The sequence below is a fragment of the Engystomops pustulosus genome, chromosome 1 (assembly GCF_040894005.1).
Source record: "Engystomops pustulosus chromosome 1, aEngPut4.maternal, whole genome shotgun sequence".
Taxonomy (NCBI): Eukaryota; Metazoa; Chordata; class Amphibia; order Anura; family Leptodactylidae; genus Engystomops; species Engystomops pustulosus.
In genome coordinates this window covers 298,810,129-298,837,536 of record NC_092411.1, presented here as the reverse complement: position 1 = coordinate 298,837,536, position 27,408 = coordinate 298,810,129, and the positions used below count along the sequence as shown (strand labels likewise).

General features: G+C 51.2%; 1 protein-coding gene across 2 annotated transcripts in view; it reads left to right on the top strand.

The window, feature by feature from the left end:
• Nucleotides 1-15,871, top strand: part of LOC140084550 (transcription factor COE3-like) — a 127,299-nt gene extending 111,428 nt beyond the window's left edge. For both annotated transcript variants that reach the window (XM_072126463.1, XM_072126462.1), the window contains exons 11-16: nt 4,669-4,757; nt 12,411-12,476; nt 12,888-13,065; nt 13,141-13,326; nt 13,685-13,888; nt 14,204-15,871. In XM_072126463.1, coding sequence (XP_071982564.1) covers nt 4,669-4,757; nt 12,411-12,476; nt 12,888-13,065; nt 13,141-13,326; nt 13,685-13,888; nt 14,204-14,235 — 755 coding nt within the window. In that variant the 3' untranslated portion in view covers nt 14,236-15,871. The remainder of the gene's footprint in view (nt 1-4,668; nt 4,758-12,410; nt 12,477-12,887; nt 13,066-13,140; nt 13,327-13,684; nt 13,889-14,203) is intronic.
• Nucleotides 15,872-27,408: the final 11,537 nt, after the last annotated feature.

Sequence of the window (27,408 nt, the reverse complement as noted above, 5' to 3'; positions counted from 1 at the left end):
GGTGTTGTCACTGAGGGGGTGGTGTTGTCACTGAGGGGGTGGTGTTGTCACTGAGGCGGTGGTGATGTCACTGAGGGGGTGGTGATGTCACTGAGGGGGTGGTGATGTCACTGAGTGGGTCGTGATGTCACTGGGGGGTGTTGTTGTCACTGAGGGGGTGTTGTTGTCACTGAGGGGGTGGTGATGTCACTGAGGGTGTGTTGTTGTCACTGAGGGTGTGTTGTTGTCACTGAGGGTGTGTTGTTGTCACTGAGGGGTTGGTGATGTCACTGAGGGGGTGTTGTTGTCACTGAGGGGGTGGTGATGTCACTGAGGGGGTGGTGTTGTCACTGAGGGGGTGGTTTTGTCACTGAGGGGCTGGTGATGTCACTGAGGGGGTTGGTGTTGTCACTGAGGGGATGGTGATGTCACTGAGGGGATGGTGATGTCACTGAGGGTGTGTTGTTGTCACTGAGGGGGTGGTGATGTCACTGAGGGGGTGGTGATGTCACTGAGGGGGTGGTGTTGTCACTGAGGGGGTGGTGTCACTGAGGGGGTGGTGTCACTGAGGCGGTGGTGATGTCACTGAGGGGGTGGTGATGTCACTGAGAGGGTCGTGATGTCACTGAGTGGGTCGTGATGTCACTGAGTGGGTCGTGATGTCACTGAGGGGGTGTTGTTGTCACTGAGGGGGTGTTGTTGTCACTGAGGGGGTGGTGATGTCACTGAGGTGGTGGTGATGTCACTGAGGTGGTGGTGATGTCACTGAGGGGGTGGTGTTGTCACTGAGGGTGTGTTGTTGTCACTGAGGGTGTGTTGTTGTCACTGAGGGGTTGGTGATGTCACTGAGGGGGTGTTGTTGTCACTGAGGGGGTGGTGATGTCACTGAGGGGGTGGTTTTGTCACTGAGGGGCTGGTGATGTCACTGAGGGGGTTGGTGTTGTCACTGAGGGGATGGTGATGTCACTGAGGGGATGGTGATGTCACTGAGGGTGTGTTGTTGTCACTGAGGGTGTGTTGTTGTCACTGAGGGTGTGTTGTTGTCACTGAGGGGGTGGTGATGTCACTGAGGGGGTGGTGTTGTCACTGAGGGGGTGGTGTTGTCACTGAGGGGGTGGTGTTGTCACTGAGGGGGTGTTGTTGTCACTGAGGGGGTGTTGTTGTCACTGAGGGTGTGTTGTTGTCACTGAGGGGTTGGTGATGTCACTGAGGGGTTGGTGATGTCACTGAGGGGTTGGTGATGTCACTGAGGGGTTGGTGATGTCACTGAGGGGGTGGTGATGTGATGTCACTGAGGGGGTGGTGATGTCACTGAGGGGGTGGTGATGTCACTGAGGGGGTGGTGTTGTCACTGAGGGGGTGGTGTTGTCACTGAGGGGGTGGTGATGTCACTGAGGGGATGGTGATGTCACTGAGGGGGCGGTGATGTCACTGAGGGGGCGGTGATGTCACTGAGGGGGCGGTGTTGTCACTGAGGGGGCGGTGTTGTCACTGAGGGGGCGGTGATGTCACTGAGGGGGCGGTGATGTCACTGAGGGGGCGGTGATGTCACTGAGGGGGCGGTGATGTCACTGAGGGGGCGGTGATGTCACTGAGGGGGCGGTGATGTCACTGAGAGGGGGGGGGTGTTGTCACTGAGGGGGTGGTGATGTCACTGAGGGGGTGGTTTTGTCACTGAGAGGGGGGGGTGTTATTACCAAGGCGGTGGTGATGTCACTGAGGCGGTGGTGATGTCACTGAGGCGGTGGTGATGTCACTGAGGCGGTGTTGATGTCACTGAGGGGGTGGTTTTGTCACTGAGGGTATGGTGATGTCACTGAGGAGGTGGTGTTGTCACTGAGGAGGTGGTGTTGTCACTGAGGGGGTGGTGTTGTCACTGAGGGGGTGGTGTTGTCACTGAGGGGGTGGTGTTGTCACTGACGGGGTGATGATGTCACTGAGGGGGTGGTGATGTCACTGAGGGGGTGGTGTTGTCACTGAGGGGGTGGTGTTGTCACTGAGGCGGTGGTGATGTCACTGAGGCGGTGGTGATGTCACTGAGGGGGTGGTTTTGTCACTGAGGGGATGGTGATGTCACTGAGGAGGTGGTGTTGTCACTGAGGGGGTGGTGTTGTCACTGACGGGGTGATGATGTCACTGAGGGGGTGGTGATGTCACTGAGGGGGTGGTGATGTCACTGAGGGGGTGGTGATGTCACTGAGTGGGTGGTGTTGTCACTGAGGGTGTGTTGTTGTCACTGAGGGTGTGTTGTCACTGAGGGTGTGGTGATGTCACTGAGGGTGTGGTGATGTCACTGAGGGTGTGGTGATGTGATGTCACTGAGGGGGTGGTGATGTCACTGAGGGGGTGGTGTTGTCACTGAGGGGGTGGTGTTGTCACTGAGGGGGTGGTGTTGTCACTGAGGGGGTGGTGTTGTCACTGAGGGGGTGTTGTTGTCACTGAGGGGGTGGTGATGTCACAGAGGGGGTGGTTTTGTCACTGAGAGGGGGGGGGTGTTATTACCGAGGGGCGGTGATGTCACTGAGGGGGCGGTGATGTCACTGAGGGGGCGGTGATGTCACTGAGGGGGCGGTGATGTCACTGAGGGGGCGGTGATGTCACTGAGGGGGCGGTGATGTCACTGAAGGGGCGGTGATGTCACTGAGGGGGCGGTGATGTCACTGAAGGGGCGGTGATGTCACTGAGGGGGCGGTGATGTCACTGAGAGGGGGGGTTGGTGTTGTCACTGAGGGGGTGGTGTTGTCACTGAGGGGGTGGTGTTGTCACTGAGGGGGTGGTGTTGTCACTGAGGGGGTGGTGTTGTCACTGAGGGGGCGGTGTTGTCACTGAGGGGGCGGTGTTGTCACTGAGGGGGCGGTGATGTCACTGAGAGGGGGGGGGGTGTTATTACCGAGGGGGTGGTGTTGTCACTGAGGGGGCGGTGTTGTCACTGAGGGGGCGGTGTTGTCACTGAGGGGGGCGGTGTTGTCACTGAGGGGGGCGGTGTTGTCACTGAGGGGGGCGGTGTTGTCACTGAGGGGGGCGGTGATGTCACTGAGAGGGCGGTGATGTCACTGAGGGGGCGGTGATGTCACTGAGAGGGCGGTGATGTCACTGAGAGGGCGGTGATGTCACTGAGGGGGCGGTGATGTCACTGAGGGGGCGGTGATGTCACTGAGAGGGCGGTGATGTCACTGAGTCGAAAGTGTCACTGATGCTACAGGGATCTTATTCCCGGGACATGGGTCTCACTGATCGGACGGTGGTGTCTTCCTAGAACGATTATATTACTGATAAGATGAAGGTGTCGGTACACCTGCCTTCCTGGGTGGTGATTGCTATGGCGGCACAGCTGACTTTTATGGGGAAACTTTTGTTAACAATTCTGTGTCACAAAAATAATCCTGTCAACACAAAATAATTTTTTTATTCATATTATTTATAAGCACAAAATAAATTTGGTGTTCACTAAAAGTAGATGTGTCGTTTTGTATTTTGTCTTCAAGCTGAATATTCTGTGTCACAAAATGCTCTGCGAACAAACGGTGCCCCATAGACTCCTGGGACGGTGCACGTGGCTGCTGTGGTCTATAGTATTTCTCAGTGTTGATCAAATTGAGTTGACAGCTACCATCTACCAATGTAGTCTAAACCAAAGTCCCCTGAGCTATTTGCAGTCCACAGGTCCAGGCCAGCAGATGTAAGCCAACCCAATAATATAACTTCCTGAGAAAGTCAGAAGCAGATATCACATATAATAATAATTATAATGAAAAAAAAAATCTGGAACATTTTAAACACCTGTATATACCACGAAATCTGAATCCTGTAATGAGGGTCCAGCAAAGGATTGAGAGTGGTGGTCCAACTCAGACAGAGATCTAGCTTGGAGTTGAGAGTGGTGATCCAGCACAGCTCAGAATCACTATCTAAATCGAGTAATACATTATCGAACCTGAGTCAGTGGAATGGTATGACCCAGGATGGAAGGCGTGTAGATCTGAGGTCCCATGCACCGCTCACCTCTCCTCCGGGATCACTGGCTGCGCTCCTCAGAGATTACTGAGGAAAAGTAGCCTTATTTATTATCTGCTGGGAATAGTTGTCACAGATATCAAGAAGAGGATGAGATACTGAGATGTGATGCAGGAGGAAGGGGGGACATCACTTCCAACTCCAGAGCTCATTGATGGAGACACCATTCCCCATATGGAGGCTTAAAGCGGTGGTTGAACCAATGTGTGTGGAGCAATGAAATATCTCCTTACGTTAAGGGCTGAAGGCTCAGGATCCTCATGGTTGACGTCCACAGGACATGTTGGACCTCCTCAGGACATGTTGGACCTCCTCAGAACATGTTGGACCTCCTCAGGACATGGTGGACCTCCTCAGGACATGTTGGACCTCCTCAGGACATGTTGGACCTCCTCAGGACATGTTGGACCTCCTCAGGACATGTTGGACCTCCTCAGGACATGTTGGACCTCCACAGGACATGTCGGACCTCCTCAGGAGATGTCGGACCTCCTCTGCACTATTCTACCATTGTATAGGACCATGATTTGGGCAGTACCTAGCAATATTATTTTGGCAATGTATGGGAGCATTATAAGTCAGTATTATTTTGGCACGGTGAAGGGACGTTATTATATTCACACTATATGGTGGCAGTATTATTTTATTTGTATATGTTACCTTTTTGTTTCACAGCTCTGAATGAACCTACGATAGACTACGGCTTTCAGAGGTTACAGAAGGTGGTCCCCCGGCATCCAGGAGACTCGGAGAGGTTACCCAAGGTGAGAACCACCGAATACATGACCCTGTAATGTAATGTGCTCTACTGTTACACTATGCATGCTGTATACCCCTCCCTGGAGGACAAAATGGTGTATTACCGGGGGGGGGGGGGGGGCCTGGAGGGGTTCACAGAAAGGTGGTCATCAATAGAGGGAAAAAGTGCACCAGAAAAAATGCTGCACAAGCCCCAAGCGTTCCCGTCCTGCCTGCCCTTGTCTACCTCATAAAGAGACCGTTCAATGTTTACAAATTCCTGTGATCCACCCCGCCGACCTCTTCCACCCCGCCGACCTCTTCCACCCCGCCGACCTCTTCCACCCCGCCGACCTCTTCCACCCCGCCACCCTTGTCCACCCCGCCGCCCTCTTCCACCCCGCCGCCCTCTTCCACCCCGCCGACCTCTTCCATCCCAGCAACCTCGTCCACCCTGCCGCCCTTGTCCAGCCCGCCGCCCTCTTCCTCCCCGCCGCCCTCTTCCTCCCCGCCGCCCTCTTCCTCCCCGCCGCCCTCTTCCTCCCCGCCGCCCTCGTCAACCCCGCCGCCCTCGTCCACCCCGCCGCCCTCGTCCACCCCGCCACCCCCTCGTGTACCCCGCCGCTCTCGTCCACCCTGCTGCTCTCGTCCACCCTGCCGCCCTCGTCCACCCCGCCACCCTCATCCACCCTGCCACCCTGGTCCTACCCGCCCACCCTGGTTCACCCCGCCACCCACGTTCACCCTTCCCACCTTATCCACCCCGCCACCCTCGTCCAACCTGACATTGGAGACTCTATATGGTCGGTGGAGATGCTACAGTGGGGAAAATAGTATTTAGTCAGCCACCAATTGTACAAGTTCTCCCGCTGAAAAAGATGAGAAAGTGACAATTAAACCAATCAAGTATCAACAAATCAATTAAAAGAATACATCTGCAAATTATGGTAGAAAATAAGTATTTGGTCATTAAGAAAACAATATTTTGTTAAATCCTTTGTTGGCAATGACAGAGGTCAGAGGTTTTCTGTAAGTCTTCTTAAGGTAGGTACACAGTGCTGCAGGTATGTTGGGCCGTTCCTCCATGTTGATCTCCTCTAGAGCAGTGATGTTTTGGGCTGTCACTGTGCAACACGGACTTTCAACTCCTTCCAAAGGTTTTCTATGGGGTGAGATGTGGAGACTGGTGAGGCCTCCCGGGACCTTGAAATGCTTCTTCTGAAGCTGCTCCTTCGTTCTCCTGGCAATGCGCTGGTATCATTGTTCTACTGAAAGAGCCGGCCACGCTTCATCTTCACTGCCCTTGCTGATGGAAGGAGGTCTACGCTCAAAATGTCACAAAATATGACCCCATTCATTCTTTTATGGACATGGATCAGTCTTCCTGGTCCCTTTCCAGGGGAACAGCCCCTCGTCAGGATGTTACCCCCGCCCCCATGCTGCATAGTAGGTTTGGTGATCTCTGGATGAAACTGCAATGCAATGAATGGAGGACACAGGAGCCATTACTACAGGTAATGAGGGGAGGACAGAGGAGCCATTACTACAGGTAATGAGGGGAGGACACAGGAGCCATTACTACAGGTAATGAGGGGAGGACAGAGGAGCCATTACTACAGGTAATGAGGGGAGGACACAGGAGCCATTAATACAGGTAATGAGGGGAGGACACAGGAGCCATTACTACAGGTAATGAGGGGAGGACACAGGAGCCATTACTACAGGTAATGAGAGGAGGACACAGGAGCCATTACTACAGGTAATGAGAGGAGGACACAGGGGCCATAACTACAGGTAATGAGAGGAGGACACAGGAGCCATTACTACAGGTAATGAGAGGAGGACACAGGAGCCATTACTACAGGTAATGAGGGGAGGACACAGGAGCCATTATTACAGGTAATGTGGGGAGGACACAGGAGCCATTACTACAGGTAATGAGGGGAGGACAGAGGAGCCATTACTACAGGTAATGAGGAGGACACAGGAGCCATTACTACAGGTAATGAGAGGAGGACACAGGAGCCATTGCTAGAGGAAATGAGGGGAGGACACAGGAGCCATTACTACAGGTAATGAGGGGAGGACACAGGAGCCATTACTACAGGTAATGAGGGGAGGACACAAGAGCCATTGCTACAGGTAATGAGGGGAGGACACAGGAGCCATTACTACAGGTAATGAGGGGAGGACGGAGGAGCCATTACTACAGGTAATGAGGGTAGGACAGAGGAGCCATTACTACAGGTAATGAGGGGAGGACACAGGAGCCATTACTACAGGTAATGAGGGGAGGACACAAGAGCCATTACTACAGGTAATGAGGGGAGGACACAGGAGCCATTACTACAGGTAATGAGAGGAGGACACAGGAGCCATTACTACAGGTAATGAGAGGAGGACACAGGAGCCATTGCTACATGTAATGAGGGGAGGACACAAGAGCCATTGCTACAGGTAATGAGAGGAGGACAGAGGAGCCATTACTACAGGTAATGAGGGGAGGACACAGGAGCCATTACTACAGGTAATGAGGGGAGGACACAGGAGCCATTACTACAGGTAATGAGGGGAGGACACAGGAGCCATTACTACAGGTAATGAGGGGAGGACACAGGAGCCATTACTACAGGTAATGAGGGGAGGACACAGGAGCCATTACTACAGGTAATGAGGGGAGGACACAGGAGCCATTACTACAGGTAATGAGAGGAGGACACAGGAGCCATTACTACAGGTAATGAGGGGAGGACACAGGAGCCATTACTACAGGTAATGAGGGGAGGACACAGGAGCCATTACTACAGGTAATGAGGGGAGGACACAGGAGCCATTACTACAGGTAATGAGGGGAGGACACAGGAGCCATTACTACAGGTAATGAGGGGAGGTCACAGGAACCTTTACTACAGGTAATGAGAGGAGGACCCACGAGCCATTACTACAGGTAATGAGAGGAGGACCCACGAGCCATTACTACAGGTAATGAGGGGAGGACACAGGAGCCATTACTACAGGTAATGAGGGGAGGACACGGGAGCCATTGCTACAGGTAATGAGAGGAGGATACGGGAGCCATTACTACAGGTAATGAGAGGAGGACACAGGAGCCATTACTACAGGTAATGAGTGGAGGACACAGGAGCCATTACTACAGGTAATGAGGGGAGGACACAGGAGCCATTACTACAGGTAATAAGAGGAGGACTGAGGAGCCATTACTACAGGTAATGAGAGGAGGACACAGGAGCCATTACTTCAGGTATTGAGGGGAGGACACAGGAGCCATTACTACAGGTAATGAGAGGAGGACACAGGAGCTATTACTACAGGTAATGAGGGGAGGACACAGGAGCCATTACTACAGGTAATGAGGGGAGGACACAGGAGCCGTTACTACAGGCAATGAGAGGAGGACACAGGAGCCATTACTACAGGTAATGAGAGGAGGAGAGGAGCCATTACTACAGGTAATGAGGGGAGGACACAGGAGCCATTACTACAGGTAATGAGAGGAGGACAGAGGAGCCTTTACTACAGGTAATGAGAGGAGGACACAGGAGCCATTTCTACAGGTAATGAGAGGAGGAGAGGAGCCATTACTACAGGTAATGAGGGGAGGACACAGGAGCCATTTCTACAGGTAATGAGAGGAGGAGAGGAGCCATTACTACAGGTAATGAGGGGAGGACACAGGAGCCATTACTACAGGTAATGAGGGGAGGACACAGGAGCCATTACTACAGGTAATGAGGAGGACACAGGAGCCATTTCTACAGGTAATGAGAGGAGGACACAGGAGCCATTTCTACAGGTAATGAGGGGAGGACAGAGGAGCCATTACTACAGGTAATGAGGGGAGGACACAGGAGCCATTACTACAGGTAATGAGGGGAGGACACAGGAGCCGTTACTACAGGCAATGAGAGGAGGACACAGGAGCCATTACTACAGGTAATGAGAGGAGGAGAGGAGCCATTACTACAGGTAATGAGGGGAGGACACAGGAGCCATTACTACAGGTAATGAGAGGAGGACAGAGGAGCCTTTACTACAGGTAATGAGAGGAGGACACAGGAGCCATTTCTACAGGTAATGAGAGGAGGAGAGGAGCCATTACTACAGGTAATGAGGGGAGGACACAGGAGCCATTTCTACAGGTAATGAGAGAAGGAGAGGAGCCATTACTACAGGTAATGAGGGGAGGACACAGGAGCCATTACTACAGGTAATGAGGGGAGGACACAGGAGCCATTACTACAGGTAATGAGGAGGACACAGGAGCCATTTCTACAGGTAATAAGGGGAGGACACAGGAGCCATTACTACAGGTAATGAGAGGAGGACACAGGAGCCATTACTACAGGTAATGAGGGGAGGACACAGGAGCCATTACTACAGGTAATGAGGGGAGGACACAGGAGCCATTACTACAGGTAATGAGGGGAGGACACAGGAGCCATTACTACAGGTAATGAGGGGAGGACACAGGAGCCATTACTACATGTAATGAGAGGAGGACAGAGGAGCCATTACTACAGGTAGTAAGAGGAGGACACAGGAGCCATTACTACAGGTAATGAGGGGAAGACACAGGAGCCATTACTACAGGTAATGAGGGAGGACAGAGGAGCCATTACTACAGGTAATGAGGAGGACACAGGAGCCATTACTACAGGTAATGAGAGGAGGACAGATGGATGTTTTCTCATTTTTCTCTCATAGTTGAAATTTTATTTATGGTGTAATTACCGTCCTCTCATCTTTTACCTGCACAATTGGTGGCTCTCCCTTTTTTCCTTTTGGGGTGATTCAACGACGGGTGCAGTAGTGTTGATGGATTTGGGGCTGGTTGAGTCCGGGGTTATACTTTGGTCCCGGTTACACTGACCGGTATATACTGTCGGTAGATCATCCTGGAGTTCCCATATACTGTACAGGTGATGTCACAGCTCACCTGCTGCACAACGACTGCTGGGGTCACCTGTCCCCTCCTTCACTACTGGTATCAACATGTCCCCTCCCTCACTGCTGGGATCAACGCGTCCCCTCCCTCTTTGCTGGGGTCGCCGTGTCTCCTCCTTCACTGCTTGGATCACTGTGTCCCCTACCTCACTACTGGGATCACCGTGTCCCCTCCCTCTTTGCTGGGATCACCGTGTCCCTTCCCTCTCTGCTGGGGTCGCCGTGTCCCCTCCCTCACTGCTGGGGTCGCCGTGTCCCCTCCCTCACTGCTGGGATCACCGTGTCCCTTCCCTCACTGCTGGGATCACTGTGTCCCCTCCCTCACTGCTGGGATCATTGTGTCCCCTCCCTCACTGCTGGGATCACCGTGTCCCCTCCCTCTCTGCTGGAATCGTGTCCCCTCCCTCACTGCTGGGATCGCCGTGTCCCCTCCCTCACTGTTGGTATCGCCGTGTCCCCTCCCTCACTGCTGGGATCGCCGTGTCCCCTCCCCCATTGCTGGGATCGCCGTGTCCCCTCCCTCACTGCTGGGGTCATCAAATTGAATGTCCAGCCCTCTCCCTGATCTGGTCTGTCAGCTTTTTTCCATATTTTCAGTCATGACCTACACATCCACCAACAAGTGTTAATTCGCCGGTGTAGTGTAAAGTCTTGTTGTAGACATCTCCTGGGGAGTCTTGTAGCGTTAGTCATTCCTTGGAGTTGTCTCTTCTGTAGAGGTGGCAGGAGCTTCGGCACAATAGTTATTCTCAGTACATGCCATCCCAGGGCCACATCTCTCTCCATCGGGCGTCCCCTGAGGGTGTCTCCTGCCTCCCTGTATGATGCTCCAGTGATCTGCTGAGGAGCTGTCCAAGGAGGGAAGTCATTATCCTGCCGCTTCACTGCTCCTGCTCTCCACAGAGACCCCCTGACCTTTCATGGGATGTCTACTACCTTCTGACTTACAGTAAATAGGATGTGACCTTCTATGTGACGATGGTAAACTAGACATTCTCCTGGGACCACACTCACCTCCCCCTCGTCATCTCTGCACATACTAGTCATATCTAGTCATAGTCATCTCCACTTGGAGAAGAACACATCCCAGATTGACCCCGAAAAACCCATAATGTTTGACCCCGAAAAACCCATAATGTTTGACCAAAACATTTGTTGGTGCAGCTTTAGATGTGTTTGGACTAGTAAGATCAATAAATGAAGGTTGACCAAGATTATCCCAAATGGGAAGAGTAACTACCTCCCATCCATCATTATTATTTATGGGGATTTATAAGATGAAATGATCTAGTGCTGTCTTTGCCTCGCCTCTCCCGTACTTACTATCACTCTACGATGCTTTTTAAAGGAGCCACTTATGTGGGTCAATAATTTCACATCACACATAATCCACTTTTTGCATTACGACCATCAAAGAAGCGGTTACTAAGTAGATTGGGCCCTAAGTGGAGGTGCGGCGCTGTAACCTGCTCCGGTCCCCACGGACGCCAATGAATACAATTAGCAGCTGATTGAGGCTTCGAGCTCAGTCTTGGTGTGATCTTCGATTGATAGGGCTGCGGCAGAAGAAGTAATGGAAGATTAATGCATTGTTTTATAGAAGAAGAGAGAAGATGTGGAGCGAGGAGAGTGCGGGATGGAGGGGGTGGGAAGGAATAGGAAGTACTTAAAGAAGAATAATGAAATAAAGGCAGCAGGATGTAGACATATCTGTGGAAACCATCAGCAGTTTGTACTGAAGTGGAAATCGGAGTTTGTAAGAACTTTAAGGCCCTTGGACAATCAAGAAACAACATATTTGTGAGCTAAAAGCGGTTTGGGGGAGCTGAGATGGATTTACCCAAACATAGGCCATCAAGTTAATAAGTCAAGTTGACCCTTCCAGACAATCACACATGGATGCTTCTTCCAGGTCAGATATGTTGATCAAACTCTCATAAGGGTAACAAAGGCAAAACTTTCTACTTTTTCATCCGCCTCCCCTCTGAGGTCAAGTAGACTTATCTTACTGTCCTCCTCACAACCATCTACAAGGAGATCAGAAGCTACTGAGGTCCTTAAAGTCTTTAAAAGACAGATCAAACTCTAACCCCAATACAAAGTCCACCTGTAGATCAAGATATGCTCATTCTACAAGAAGAATGAGATCTAATAATAATAATAATTCCTTTATTTATATAGTGCACACAGATTCCGCAGCGCTGCACAGAGCTGCCAGATCAGTCCCTGTCCGCAATGGGGCTCACAATCTAATCAAACTACCACTACGTTTTGGAGTATGGGGGAAACGCACCCAAACACGGAGAGCACATACAAACTCTTTGCAGATGTTGGCCTGGATGGGACTTGAACCCAGGACCCAAGCTTTGCAAGGCACTGCACTCAAAGGTCCACCTGTAATCCAATATCTACCAGTGCCTTATCTTTACAAGAAGCCTCATGATCCTTATTCCAAGGTCCACTTGCAGATTTACTGATCTTCACCCTGAAGCCAACTTTCAGTTTGTGATCTACTGGTTCTCATAAGGTGTAGGTCAATATTTACTGGTTCCTACCTTGAGGTCTACCTATAAATTAAAATCTATTTGTCCCCACTTCCAGGTCATACCATTCAAAATATACTTGTGCCCATTCTAAAGAAAACCTGTAGGTTCAGATCTACCATTTGCACCCTGTTGTTTGTTGACATTAAGATCCTCTGCTCTTGTCTTTAGGAAGTCTTGTTGAAGAGAGCGGCTGACCTGGTGGAAGCGTTATATGGGATGCCACACAATAACCAGGTAACACTTGTTGGAGTGGAGTATGACCCTCACAGGGTCCGTTGTCTACTTTATAGATTATATCATTACAGATTGAATGGTAGAATGACTTTGGAAAAGTCTTGTTCTGCTTCTATAAAATCAAGACCCAATCCCCCATGAACGGGCACAATCACGGCGGTCAAACACTGAAGGGGATAAACTACTGCCAAATACCGCCCCATAGACCAGGCAGACATCAGGATGAGTCCCTCTGTCCTCATACATAATACATTTGTTGTAGACTCGGCAGGGTGCACGATCACCCAGATATATCCAGGACCCATTTGCCTTCCGTTAGTTCTGTCTTCTTGATCTTTGACCATAGTGGTCATGTTGTAATGTGTCGCCTCTAGTTAACCACTAACTCCAGGTCTTTACTCATCCATCTAGGACATCATCTTAAAACGAGCAGCAGATATAGCAGAAGCACTGTACAGCGTCCCCCGAAACTCCAACCAGCTATCCTCACTTGCCACCAACCACCCCCACACTGGCATGATGAGCGTCAACTCATTTGGAAGTCAACTGGCCATTAACATAGCAGAATCTTCACAGACATCCGATCAAGGTGGAGCAGTGTGATGGATCCGTCTCTTTTAGCCACCATCCATCCACGTTGGTATTCATATTTCTTCTCTTCTAGGTTACTCCAGAAACACAAGCAGTGTCTCTCCACGAGGTTATGTACCAAGCTCCACTCCTCAACAATCTAATTACAACACCATCACTTCCAGCATGAATGGCTATGCTGGTACTGGGATGACTAGCCTGGGAGTACCAGCCTCACCCAGCTTCCTCAATGGCTCAACGGCCAATTCTCCATATGCAAGTGAGTGTAAAATCTTCTTCCTACATCCTACAAGCACTGGACCTTTGTAGCTGTAGACACTCCATCGACTCCCTGATTGCTCCTTATCACAGGTTAAGTGGTTTTCAGCCAATGTAGGAATTACTTATGATTGGAGAGGGGTGGAGGTGGTGAGATGAGACTACAGACCTTGATAAGTGTCCTCAATGTCTTCTCGGGCTCATCATCTGGGGTCTTAGGTAATAGTTAATACTATGGATGGTCTACACCAATCATAACGATGCACACATTCACTATACATCACTAGACCACCTGTCATGGATTGTCCATGGAGTACCTGATGTGATGAGGTCATCAGTATCCACCTTTATTCCCTCAGTTATGCCTGCCAGTCCTCCACTAGGAGCCTCCTCTATATCCCTTCCATCAGGTGGAAACTCTGCCACCGCTGCTGGCGTCTTCTCCTTTTCTCCAGTCAATATGATTTCTGCCGTCAAGCAGAAAAGCGCCTTTGCTCCTGTCGTGCGGCCTCAGAACTCCCCTCCTCCAACCTGCACCAGCTCCAGTGCAAACAGTCTTCAAGGTAAGTGGCTGATGGGAACTGATGGGAACCATTATGAACGATATATGTATTGTAGCATGGTAGGGTTCTCCTTAATAATAGTGTAATGTGTACATGGATGATGTCATAAAAGAGGGGAATATCTAAGCAACTTGAGCTGCTCCATGAGTTGAAAGAAGGGAAAGTGGGGGGGCAGGGGGGGTGTCATAGCTTGTGAAGTTTAAGTCAATCTATTATTTGGGTTATTAATAAGCCCAGCTATAGAATTAACGTGATGACTGACCAATGGAGAGTTGACTTGATGATGTGCGACTTCTTTGTCTTTGTTGCCTCCAGCCATGACCGGCCTCATTGTGCCACCTATGTAAGATACTTAACTCAAGATCATTGACTCAAGTGCATCATATGATGGAGAATGTGGTCTTGGATCTTCTGACTTGTGCAATGGACTCATCAAAGAACATAGATCTAGATTGTGATCCAAGAGGTTTCCTACATGAAGAATCCATTAATAGTGATCCCTTTCTTCAGGAGAAGGATAAGCATTACACAGAAGAGGACTCAAGGTGCCTTCCCAGCTCTTCTTTTGATAGAGAACTCTTGTACATATAGGACCAAACATTCTCTTCCTGTGTACCCTGTGATGGACAATTTTCCTATCTAAACTCATCTCTTCTGGATTTTTTTTCCTAAATGCACTGCCAGGCCCATCCTTCTTGACAACACTAGATCCAACCAGAGATCTGGCCATCGGGTGTGGAAGACAAAGATGGAGCCAACTCATGCGTTCTACCTTGAAGACCTCATAACATAGGAGTGATATATGGTTCTCCTACCCATGCAGTTCATATGGGGTGGTCCCGATGGTGGAGGGGAACTGTTTTATATTGCACTTTCTATACATTGTGAACATTATGGACTTTCCTTTGTGTTGTTTTTAATTAAGTTATGTGAATACTTTTGCCATCTCCTGTCTGGGAGCAAAAGGTCCACCAGAAAAATCTCGACAAGATGATTTTTTGATCCTTTTTTGTAAAGAAAAAACAACTTCTCATGAGTGGACGAACAATTCATTCCATAAGTTCTTCATCTGTTTTCTGTCCATCGTCTCCATAGCGTGTAACTCATACTCTTCAATATCCCGAACATCAGTTGTGGTGGTCCTTGGGCAGCAGATACAAGACTTGGAGCCACAAGGTTGTGATTCTTAGAAGAATAAGCCATTATTTATATCCTACTACTTATTCCTTTCTCTCATGAGCACCAAGGCCTGGCCCATGAAGCCCAGTAACCTCCCCCCAATGTCCATGTGCGGGAGCCACCTCATTGACTTCCTATCATGCTGGAAACAACGCACAAATGATTTATTATTTTATTATCATTTTGTTACATTTTATTTATTTATGTTTTAGGAACCAATTTCCATAGGTCTCTGTGATGAGGTGATGTCAGGGGGGTCCATCTGAATGGGTGTCTATGTGGACTATAGCCCGCTCTCCGCTCCGGCTCATAGGGCATGGGCTTAGAAGGAGAGGTCCCACTATTTCGTTTCTATGCCCAAATAGCACTTATTGATAATTAGTGATAGACTAGAACCATCAGATACAAATTATTTTGGGGGCCCGAGTTTATCAGTCCTTATAAAACTAGCAGCGTAGATATTGGATTATACCCCATGGGTTCAGCACTGGAAGAGACTCTGGGCTACCGGGGCTACCTATATTGCTTCCTCCATGGCCTCCAATGCTGTGCGACCCAGGGCTGCCGATCGTCAGGAAGCGCCCACACATCTTACTGAACATTGGACTACAGTCAAGGTCTCCTGAGGCCAAGGGTTTGTCCAGAAATCCTAGATTCTAAGTTCTACCCATTGAAATAACTAAATGTTTCATATTTCCAATAAATTCTCGGGATGATTTTGCAGATTTTTTTTCCATTTACTATTTTAACACAATAAATGAGATCCAGACTTGGAATGCACATTGTAAAATGGAACAATATTGGTAACGTAATAAACATTTTCATCATAGTCTTAATACAAATTGAGTATATTTTGTTTACTGGTACATCTTGTGCTAGGAGATATAATACACAGTTCACAAAGTGTAGAGTAGTATTCACACCACAGATCTATCGTAGCCAGCAGTGGTCAGGGGTCAGCATGGGCGCTCTGACCTCTCTGTGACTACACCCCCCATACACAGCGAGCTGCCATGTCCTGTGTGTCCTGACACCTTTCTATCATAGCCAGCAGTGGTCAGGGGTCAGCATGGGCGCTCTGACCTCTCTGTGACTACACCCCCCATACACAGCGAGCTGCCATGTCCTGTGTGTCCTGACACCTTTCTATCATAGCCAGCAGTGGTCAGGGGTCAGCATGGGCGCTCTGACCCCTCTGTGACTACATCCCTCATACACAGCCAGCTGCCATGTCCTGTGTGTCCTGACACCTTTCTATCATAGCCAGCAGTGGTCAGGGGTCAGCATGGGCGCTCTGACCTCTCTGTGACTACACCCCCCATACACAGCGAGCTGCCATGTCCTGTGTGTCCTGACACCTTTCTATCATAGCCAGCAGTGGTCAGGGGTCAGCATGGGTGCTCTGACCCCTCTATGACTACATCCCTCATACACAGCCAGCTGCCATGTCCTGTGTGTCCTGACACCTTTCTATCATAGCCAGCAGTGGTCAGGGGTCAGCATGGGCGCTCTGACCCCTCTGTGACTACATCCCCCATACACAGCGAGCTGCCATGTTCTGTGTGTCCTGACACCTTTCTATCATAGCCAGCAGTGGTCAGGGGTCTGCATGGGCGCTCTGACCCCTCTGTGACTACATCCCCCAAACACAGCGAGCTGCCATGTCCTGTGTGTCCTGACACCTTTCTATCATAGCCAGCAGTTGTCAGGGGTCAGCATGGGCACTCTGATCTCTCTGTGACTACACCCCCCATACACAGCGAGCTGCCATGTCCTGTGTGTCCTGACACCTTTCTATCATAGCCAGCAGTGGTCAGGGGTCAGCATGGGCGCTCTGACCCCTCTGTGACTACACCCCCCATACACAGCGAACTGCCATGTCCTGTGTGTCCTGACACCTTTCTATCATAGCCAGCAGTGGTCAGGGGTCAGCATGGGCGCTCTGACCCCTCTGTGACTACACCCCCCATACACAGCGAGCTGCCATGTCCTGTGTGTCCTGACACCTTTCTATCATAGCCAGCAGTGGTCAGGGGTCAGCATGGGTGCTCTGACCCCTCTGTGACTACACCCCCCATACACAGCGAGCTGCCATGTCCTGTGTCCTGACACCTTTCTATCATAGCCAGCAGTGGTCAGGGGTCAGCATGGGCGCTCTGACCCCTCTGTGACTACACCCCCATACACAGCGAGCTGCCATGTCCTGTGTGTCCTGACACCTTTCTATCATAGCCAGCAGTGGTCAGGGGTCAGCATGGGCGCTCTGACCCCTCTGTGACTACACCCCCCATACACAGCGAGCTGCCATGTCCTGTGTGTCCTGACACCTTTCTATCATAGCCAGCAGTGGTCAGGGGTCAGCATGGGTGCTCTGACCCCTCTGTGACTACACCCCCCATACACAGCGAGCTGCCATGTCCTGTGTCCTGACACCTTTCTATCATAGCCAGCAGTGGTCAGGGGTCAGCATGGGTGCTCTGACCCCTCTATGACTACATCCCTCATACACAGCCAGCTGCCATGTCCTGTGTGTCCTGACACCTTTCTATCATAGCCAGCAGTGGTCAGGGGTCAGCATGGGCGCTCTGACCCCTCTGTGACTACATCCCCCATACACAGCGAGCTGCCATGTTCTGTGTGTCCTGACATCTTTCTATCATAGCCAGCAGTGGTCAGGGGTCTGCATGGGCGCTCTGACCCCTCTGTGACTACATCCCCCAAACACAGCGAGCTGCCATGTCCTGTGTGTCCTGACACCTTTCTATCATAGCCAGCAGTTGTCAGGGGTCAGCATGGGCACTCTGATCTCTCTGTGACTACACCCCCCATACACAGCGAGCTGCCATGTCCTGTGTGTCCTGACACCTTTCTATCATAGCCAGCAGTGGTCAGGGGTCAGCATGGGCGCTCTGACCCCTCTGTGACTACACCCCCCATACACAGCGAGCTGCCATGTCCTGTGTGTCCTGACACCTTTCTATCATAGCCAGCAGTGGTCAGGGGTCAGCATGGGCGCTCTGACCCCTCTGTGACTACACCCCCCATACACAGCGAGCTGCCATGTCCTGTGTGTCCTGACACCTTTCTATCATAGCCAGCAGTGGTCAGGGGTCAGCATGGGTGCTCTGACCCCTCTGTGACTACACCCCCCATACACAGCGAGCTGCCATGTCCTGTGTCCTGACACCTTTCTATCATAGCCAGCAGTGGTCAGGGGTCAGCATGGGCGCTCTGACCCCTCTGTGACTACACCCCCATACACAGCGAGCTGCCATGTCCTGTGTGTCCTGACACCTTTCTATCATAGCCAGCAGTGGTCAGGGGTCAGCATGGGCGCTCTGACCCCTCTGTGACTACACCCCCCATACACAGCGAGCTGCCATGTCCTGTGTGTCCTGACACCTTTCTATCATAGCCAGCAGTGGTCAGGGGTCAGCATGGGCGCTCTGACCCCTCTGTGACTACACCCCCCATACACAGCGAGCTGCCATGTCCTGTGTGTCCTGACACCTTTCTATCATAGCCAGCAGTGGTCAGGGGTCAGCATGGGTGCTCTGACCCCTCTGTGACTACACCCCCCATACACAGCGAGCTGCCATGTCCTGTGTCCTGACACCTTTCTATCATAGCCAGCAGTGGTCAGGGGTCAGCATGGGCGCTCTGACCCCTCTGTGACTACCCCCCCCCCATACACAGCGAGCTGCCATGTCCTGTGTGTCCTGACACCTTTCTATCATAGCCAGCAGTGGTCAGGGGTCAGCATGGGAGCTCTGACCCCTCTGTGACTACACCCCCCATACACAGCGAGCTGCCATGTCCTGTGTCCTGACACCTTTCTATCATAGCCAGCAGTGGTCAGGGGTCAGCATGGGTGCCCTGACCCCTCTGTGACTACACCCCCCATACACAGCGAGCTGCCATGTCCTGTGTGTCCTGACACCTTTCTATCATAGCCTGCAGTGGTCAGGGGTCAGCATGGGCGCTCTGACCCCTCTGTGACTACACCCCCCATACACAGCTAGCTGCCATGTCCTGTGTCCTGACACCTTTCTATCATAGCCAGCAGTGGTCAGGGGTCAGCATGGGTGCTCTGACCTCTCTGTGACTACACCCCCCATACACAGCGAGCTGCCATGTCCTGTGTGTCCTGACACCTTTCTATCATAGCCAGCAGTGGTCAGGGGTCAGCATGGGTGCTCTGACCCCTCTGTGACTACACCCCCCATACACAGCGAGCTGCCATGTCCTGTGTGTCCTGACACCTTTCTATCATAGCCAGCAGTGGTCAGGGGTCAGCATGGGTGCTCTGACCCCTCTGTGACTACACCCCCCATACACAGCGAGCGGCCATGTCCTGTGTCCTTACACCTTTCTATCATAGCCAGCAGTGGTCAGGGGTCAGCATGGGCGCTCTGACCCCTCTGTGACTACCCCCCCCCATACACAGCGAGCTGCCATGTCCTGTGTGTCCTGACACCTTTCTATCATAGCCAGCAGTGGTCAGGGGTCAGCATGGGTGCTCTGACCCCTCTGTGACTACACCCCCCATACACAGCGAGCTGCCATGTCCTGTGTGTCCTGACACCTTTCTATCATAGCCAGCAGTGGTCAGGGGTCAGCATGGGTGCTCTGACCCCTCTGTGACTACACCCCCATACACAGCGAGCTGCCATGTCCTGTGTGTCCTGACACCTTTCTATCATAGCCAGCAGTGGTCAGGGGTCAGCATGGGTGCTCTGACCCCTCTGTGACTACACCCCCCATACACAGCGAGCTGCCATGTCCTGTGTGTCCTGACACCTTTCTATCATAGCCAGCAGTGGTCAGGGGTCAGCATGGGCGCTCTGACCCCTCTGTGACTACACCCCCCATACACAGGGAGCTGCCATGTCCTGTGTGTCCTGACACCTTTCTATAATAGCCAGCAGTGGTCAGGGGTCAGCATGGGCGCTCTGACCCCTCTGTGACTACACCCCCCATGCACAGCGAGCTGCCATGTCCTGTGTCCTGACACCTTTCTATCATAGCCAGCAGTGGTCAGGGGTCAGCATGGGTGCTCTGACCCCTCTGTGTTTACACCCCCCCATACACAGCGAGCTGCCATGTCCTGTGTCCTGACACCTTTCTATCATAGCCAGCAGTGGTCAGGGGTCAGCATGGGCGCTCTGACCCCTCTGTGACTACACCCCCCATACACAGCGAGCTGCCATGTCCTGTGTCCTGACACCTTTCTATCATAGCCAGCAGTGGTCAGGGGTCAGCATGGGCGCTCTGACCCCTCTGTGACTACACCCCCCACACACAGCGACTACCCATCATGTATAGATGTGTTGTACATAGATTTTATGGAAATGTACTGGAGATCATGTCCTTGATGATCGGAGTAGAATCCTTTAATTTACTGCTTGGAAACAAACATCTTATACAGTGGCTTCTGAAAATGTGGGAGCAGGAGAAGGATGAATCTAATTCAAAAGAAACATTCTTTCCCACAATTCAAGAAACATCCAAAAATTAAAATTTCAGCAATAAAACTGTTAACAGAGCGAAATCCCATGGGAAGAAGAGCTTGTGCTGGAACACTGTGCAGCGTCTGGGTGACAGGACGGGGGCGCCCTGTGAGCACTGAACAACTTATGTCATGTAAATCAGACAGGAAGAGCTTCCAGCCCCGGGCTGCAGTAGGTGCTGATGCATTTGTAGCCCTGTCTGTGGGAATTAGGGCTTGTGCATATTATTAGTGATAAAGGAAGGAAACTCAGCCAATCAGAAGTACTGGCCACCTATTTACCATATCTGAGCTTGTTTGGAGGTCCTGCCATCACTCCACCATCTTTGAACTCCTATGGATTTAACATTTAAAATTGTGTCACAAGCCAAGCACTTACATGCACTGGGAAGAAGGTGAACTCCGGGGACCTGAGCGGGGCAGCGACACATGCAGGATACCGGGCGCAGGATCTTAGTGACTCCCCGCACAGCGCATTATACACGGACAATGCACTTACATGCACCAGGAAGAAGAAGGTGAACTCCGGGGACCTGAGCGGGGAAGCGACACATGCAGGATATCGGACACAGGATCTTAGTGACTCCCCGCACAGCGCATTATACACGGACAATGCACTTACATGCACCAGGAAGAAGAAGGTGAACTCCAGGGACCTGAGCGGGGAAGCGACACATGCAGGATATCGGGGCACGATCTTAGTGACTCCTCGCACAGCGCATTATACACGGACAATGCACTTACATGCTCCAGGAAGAAGAAGGTGAACTCCAGGGACCTGAGCGGGGAAGCGACACATGCAGGATATCGGGTGCACGATCTTAGTGACTCCCCGCACAGAGCATTATACACGGACAATGCACTTACATGCACCAGGAAGAAGAAGGTGAACTCCGGGGACCTGAGTGGGGAAGCGACACATGCAGGATATCAGGCTCAGGATCTTAGTGACTCCCCGCACAGCGCATTATACACGGACAATGCACTTACATGCACCAGGAAGAAGAAGGTGAACTCTGGGGACCTGAGCGGGGAAGCGACACATGCAGGATATCGGGCGCACGATCTTAGTGACTCCCTGCACAGCGCATTATACACGGACAATGCACTTACATGCACCAGGAAGAAGAAGGCGAACTCCAGGGACCTGAGCGGGGAAGCGACACATGCAGGATATCAGGTGCAGGATCTTAGTGACTCCCGCACAGCGCATTATACACGGACAATGCACTTACATGCACCAGGAAGAAGAAGGTGAACTCCAGGGACCTGAGTGGGGAAGCGACACATGCAGGATATCGGGCGCAGGATCTTAGTGACTCCCCGCACAGCGCATTATACACGGACAATGCACTTACATGCACCAGGAAGAAGAAGGTGAACTCCGGGGACCTGAGCGGGGAAGCGACACATGCAGGATATCGGGGGCAGGATCTTAGTGACTCCCCGCACAGCGCATTATACACGGACAATGCACTTACATGCACCAGGAAGAAGAAGGTGAACTCCAGGGACCTAAGCGGGGAAGTGACACATGCAGGATATCGGGGCACGATCTTAGTGACTCCCCGCACAGCGCATTATACACGGACAATGCACTTACATGCACCAGGAAGAAGAAGGTGAACTCCGGGGACCTGAGCAGGGAAGCAACACATGCAGGATATCGGGGGCACGATCTTAGTGACTCCCTGCACAGCACATTATACACGGACAATGCACTTACATGCACCAGGAAGAAGAAGGTGAACTCCGGGGACCTGAGCGGGGAGGCGACACATGCAGGATATTGGGTGCACGATCTTAGTGACTCCCTGCACAGCGCATTATACACGGACAATGCACTTACATGCACCAGGAAGAAGAAGGTGAAATCCGGGGACCTGAGCGGGGAGGCGACACATGCAGGATATTGGGTGCACGATCTTAGTGACTCCCCGCACAGAGCATTATACACGGACAATGCACTTACATGCACCAGGAAGAAGAAGGAGAACTCTGGGGACCTGAGCGGGGAAGCGACACATGCAGGATATCGGGTGCACGATCTTAGTGACTCCCCTCACAGCACATTATACACGGACAATGCACTTACATGCACCAGGAAGAAGAAGGTGAACCCCGGGGACCTGAGCGGGGAAGTGACACATGCAGGATATCAGGTGCACGCTCTTAGTGACTCCCTGCACAGCGCATTATACACGGACAATGCACTTACATGCACCAGGAAGAAGAAGGTGAACTCCAGGGACCTGAGCGGGGAAGTGACACATGCAGGATATCGGGCGCAGGATCTTAGTGACTCCCCGCACAGCACATTATACACGGACAATGCACTTACATGCACCAGGAAGAAGAAAGTGAACTCCGGGGACCTGAGCGGGGAAGCGACACATGCAGGATATCAGGTGCAGGATCTTAGTGACTCCCCGCACAGCGCATTATACACGGACAATGCACTTACATGCACCAGGAAGAAGAAGGTGAACTCCGGGGACCTGAGCGGGGAAGCGACACATGCAGGATATCGGGCGCAGGATCTTAGTGACTTCCCGCACAGCACATTATACACGGACAATGCACTTACATGCACCAGGAAGAAGAAGGTGAACTCCAGGGACCTGATCGGGGAAGTGACACATGGAGGATATCGGGTGCAGGATCTTAGTGACTCCCGCACAGCGCATTATACACGGACAATGCACTTACATGCACCAGGAAGAAGAAGGTGAACCCCAGGGACCTGAGCGGGGAAGCGACACATGCAGGATATCAGGTGCAGGATCTTAGTGACTCCCGCACAGCGCATTATACACGGACAATGCACTTACATGTACCAGGAAGAAGAAGGGGAACTCCGGGGACCTGAGCGGGGAAGCGACACATGCAGGATACTGGGCGCAGGATCTTAGTGACTCCCCGCACAGCGCATTATACACGGACAATGCACTTACATGCACCAGGAAGAAGAAGGTGAACTCCGGGGACCTGAGCGGGGAAGCGACACATGCAGGATATCGGGCGCACGATCTTAGTGACTCCCCGCAGCGCATTATACACGGACAATGCACTTACATGCACCAGGAAGAAGAAGGTGAACTCCGGGGACCTGAGCGGGGAAGCGACACATGCAGGATATCGGGCGCAGGATCTTAGTGACTCCCCGCACAGCGCATTATACACGGACAATGCACTTACATGCACCAGGAAGAAGAAGGTGAACTCCAGGGACCTGAGCGGGGAAGTGACACATGCAGGATATCGGGTGCAGGATCTTAGTGACTCCCCGCACAGCGCATTATACACGGACAATGCACTTACATGCACCAGGAAGAAGAAGGTGAACTCCAGGGACCTGAGCGGGGAAGCGACACATGCAGGATATCAGGTGCAGGATCTTAGTGACTCCCCGCACAGCGCATTATACACGGACAATGCACTTACATGCACCAGGAAGAAGAAGGTGAACTCCAGGGACCTGAGCGGGGAAGCGACACATGCAGGATATCGGGCGCAGGATCTTAGTGACTCCCCGCACAGCGCATTATACACGGACAATGCACTTACATGCACCAGGAAGAAGAAGGTGAACTCCGGGGACCTGAGCGGGGAAGCGACACATGCAGGACTTCATCCTCGTTGGACATTCTGGATCGGGGGTCGTGCAGGGACCCGGTAAGGGCCCCAATGGGTCACATTTACTTACAGGGTCACCGGAGCTCACAGAACTATAATGCTGTGTGCGACAATTCACTAAGATTGTGCGCCAGAAGTCATGAATATGGCGCTTTCCCACTCAGTTCCACCTTCACCTTCTATTTTGTGGTGCGTCTAAGTGCTAGGGAGTTAAATACGTCGCTCAGTCTGATGGCTCGCCTCCTAATTTGTGACACATGGAAGGAGTGCCGCTGCGCCACAAAAGAGTCACATGTGCCACAATCCCAGCGCAGACACTTCGTAAATACCTGTGCAAACCGTTTTAGCCTAGAAGAACATGCACAGCCCGGCAAAAGTGCACAGCGCGACCCATAGTAAATGAGCCCCAATATAAGAACAGATTTGAGACAGCAGCTTTGGGTGTAGCTGGAGTATAACACATGATGTAGCTCCGGATCTTTGAAGTGTACCATGGGAAATGTGACTTCTCATGGCAGTAAAGCCTAGTGGTGGTCAGATGTATCATCCTAGTAGCCGAATCTGCACCCCCCCCCCCCTATGAGAACGGAAGATGCATCTCACCCTCACGCTGTCATTCATCATAGTCAGCCCGGATAATTGCAAGCAGCTGCTCGTGAGGGTCAGCACCAGAACTACTTAAAGAACCAGACCCCTGAGTATCTACATAGTGGAATGTTATATGTACTTACCACATTCTTACTACACATAGGGCACAGCACCCAGCAGTGTCACCCCAGAGCACAATTCACACTTGTACACACAATCAGCTCTTCTGACGCTGAGAGGCTATAAGGGAGCATGACGGTGGACGCTCATAGATGAAGGGTCTATGGGGAAATTATAAGAGGCATTGCCACCACGGATGGATATGGAATTGCTGCCACCATGATCAGCCATTCATACACAAAACACGCACATGTCAATTACGATGGTTTTTCTTATTAAACAAGAAAAACTGAAATATCACATGGTCATAAGTATCCAGACCCTTTGCTGTGACACTCATGTAACTCACATGCAGTCCATTTCCTTCTGATCCTCCTTGAGATGGTTCTACTCCTTCATTGGAGTCCAGATGTGTTTAAATAAACTGATTGGACCTGTCTATATAAGATCTCACAGCTCACAGTGGAGGTCAGAGCACATGAGAATTATGAGGTCTAAGGAACTGCCCAATGAGCTCAGAGACAGAATTGTGGCAAGGCATATATTACACACAAAGTTCCAAAAGAATTTATGCAGCACTTAAGGTTCCTAAGAGCACAGTGGCCTCCATAATCCTTACAACTCTTCCAGCTAATCCAAGCAATAGTGGGGGAAGAGCCGTGGTGAGAGAGAACAAAGAATCCCAAGATCCCTGTGTCTGAGCTCCCGAGGTGCAGGAAGGAGATGGGAGTCACCTATCACTGCTGTAGGTAGTTGGGGGTCACCTATCACTGCAGCCTCCAGCAGTCGGGGCTTTATGGCAGAGTCTGGAAGCTTCTCCTAAGTGTAAGACATGTGAAAGCCGCATACAGTGAGCAGAACACATGAGGGATCCGGACTATGAGGAATAAGATTCTCTGCTCTGATGTGGTGAATATTGGACTTTTTAGTTCTAATTCTAAGTGTTGGAGGAAAACAGACGTCGCTCATCACCTGCCGAATACAATCCCAACAGTGACACATGGTGGGGAAAGCATCATGCTATGGGGGTGAGGGAGGGGAGACAGTGCCGAATGCTGGGGAGGGGGGGGGGCAGCATCATGCTATGGGGGCAGGGACAGGACCACTGGGTGTAATGGAAGGAAAGATGCCTGCATCGAGATATCCTGCATGAGAACCTCTTCCAGATGCTCTGGACCTCAGACTGGGCCGAAGTTTCACCTTACAACAAGACAAAGGCCCTAAGCACAAACTAAAATAACACAGCAGAGGCTCCAGAACATCTCTGTGACCATTCCTGACCGGCCCAGCCGGAGCCCAGACCTAAACCCAATGGAGAGACTGGAAAATGGCCTCCACCAACACCAGCACCATCCAACCTGAGGGAACCGGAGAGGATCTACAAGGAAGAGGCAGAGGATCCCCAAATCCAGGGGTGAGAAACTTGTAGCATCTTCCCAAGAAGACTCCTGCTCTACTCAACACTGAGCAAAGGGGCCAAATACTTATCACAGGGGATGAATACTTATGACAGGGGAGCGTGCTGACATATTCCCTCTTCATATAAATTGTTTTATTTCTTTATATTGCCCCTAAACATTTTATATACTGTGTCCCCTCATAAATAATACATATTGGACCCCCTCATTAATTATACACACTGCCCCTCCTATAAATCCTTATAATGGGCCCCCTCATTATACACACTTTCCCCCCATGAAATTTAAATAGGGCCCTTCATTGTAAACACTGCCCTGCGCCTAATTTTTAATATACTAAGACACTGCCTCCCATTATACACATTGCCCCCATGAACTTTAGATTGGCCCCCTCATTTTACACACTGCCCCCCTCTATATACAGACTGCCCCTCCATCCGACAATGTGTAGAATAAGGGCGTTCTGTTTACAATTCATGGGGTGCAGTGTGTATAATGAGGGTGGGAATGTGCGGCCGCGTGATGACTTTTTGAAGTGGACTGATGTTGTCAGCACCTGTCCAGCAACCACACAACCACAACCAGGCTTGGCGCTCGCTGTCAGACTAGGTAAGTGATGGCGAACTCACCCTGCGACGTCCCTGCGGGCTAAGGCCCTGCCTAAAACAGATAAAACGCCCTGATAAGGGCGAACCCACTATCAGGAACCTAACTGATGGTCCCTGAGTGACCCTACAAGATAAAGGGGAAAACTTACTTCGTCTGGCAGCTGCTGGATGGTGGAGCGGACAGGTAACCGGGATCCTGATATAGGTCAGTGTTCACAATGGTAACAGAAACCGACACAAGACAGATAGGAAGGTGGGGTCACACTAGGAGATAAACAATACTGAGGGACAAACAACAGATACAGACAGACAAGCGGAGTCACACAAACCGGATCAAAACCAAGATGGCGGCAAAGGTACAGATTCAGATACAAAACACAGAATAACAAACAAGATAGCAGGAGCACTAGATACACAGGTAAGACGTGAAATAACCCGCAAGGTCTGATGGGAATAGGCAGG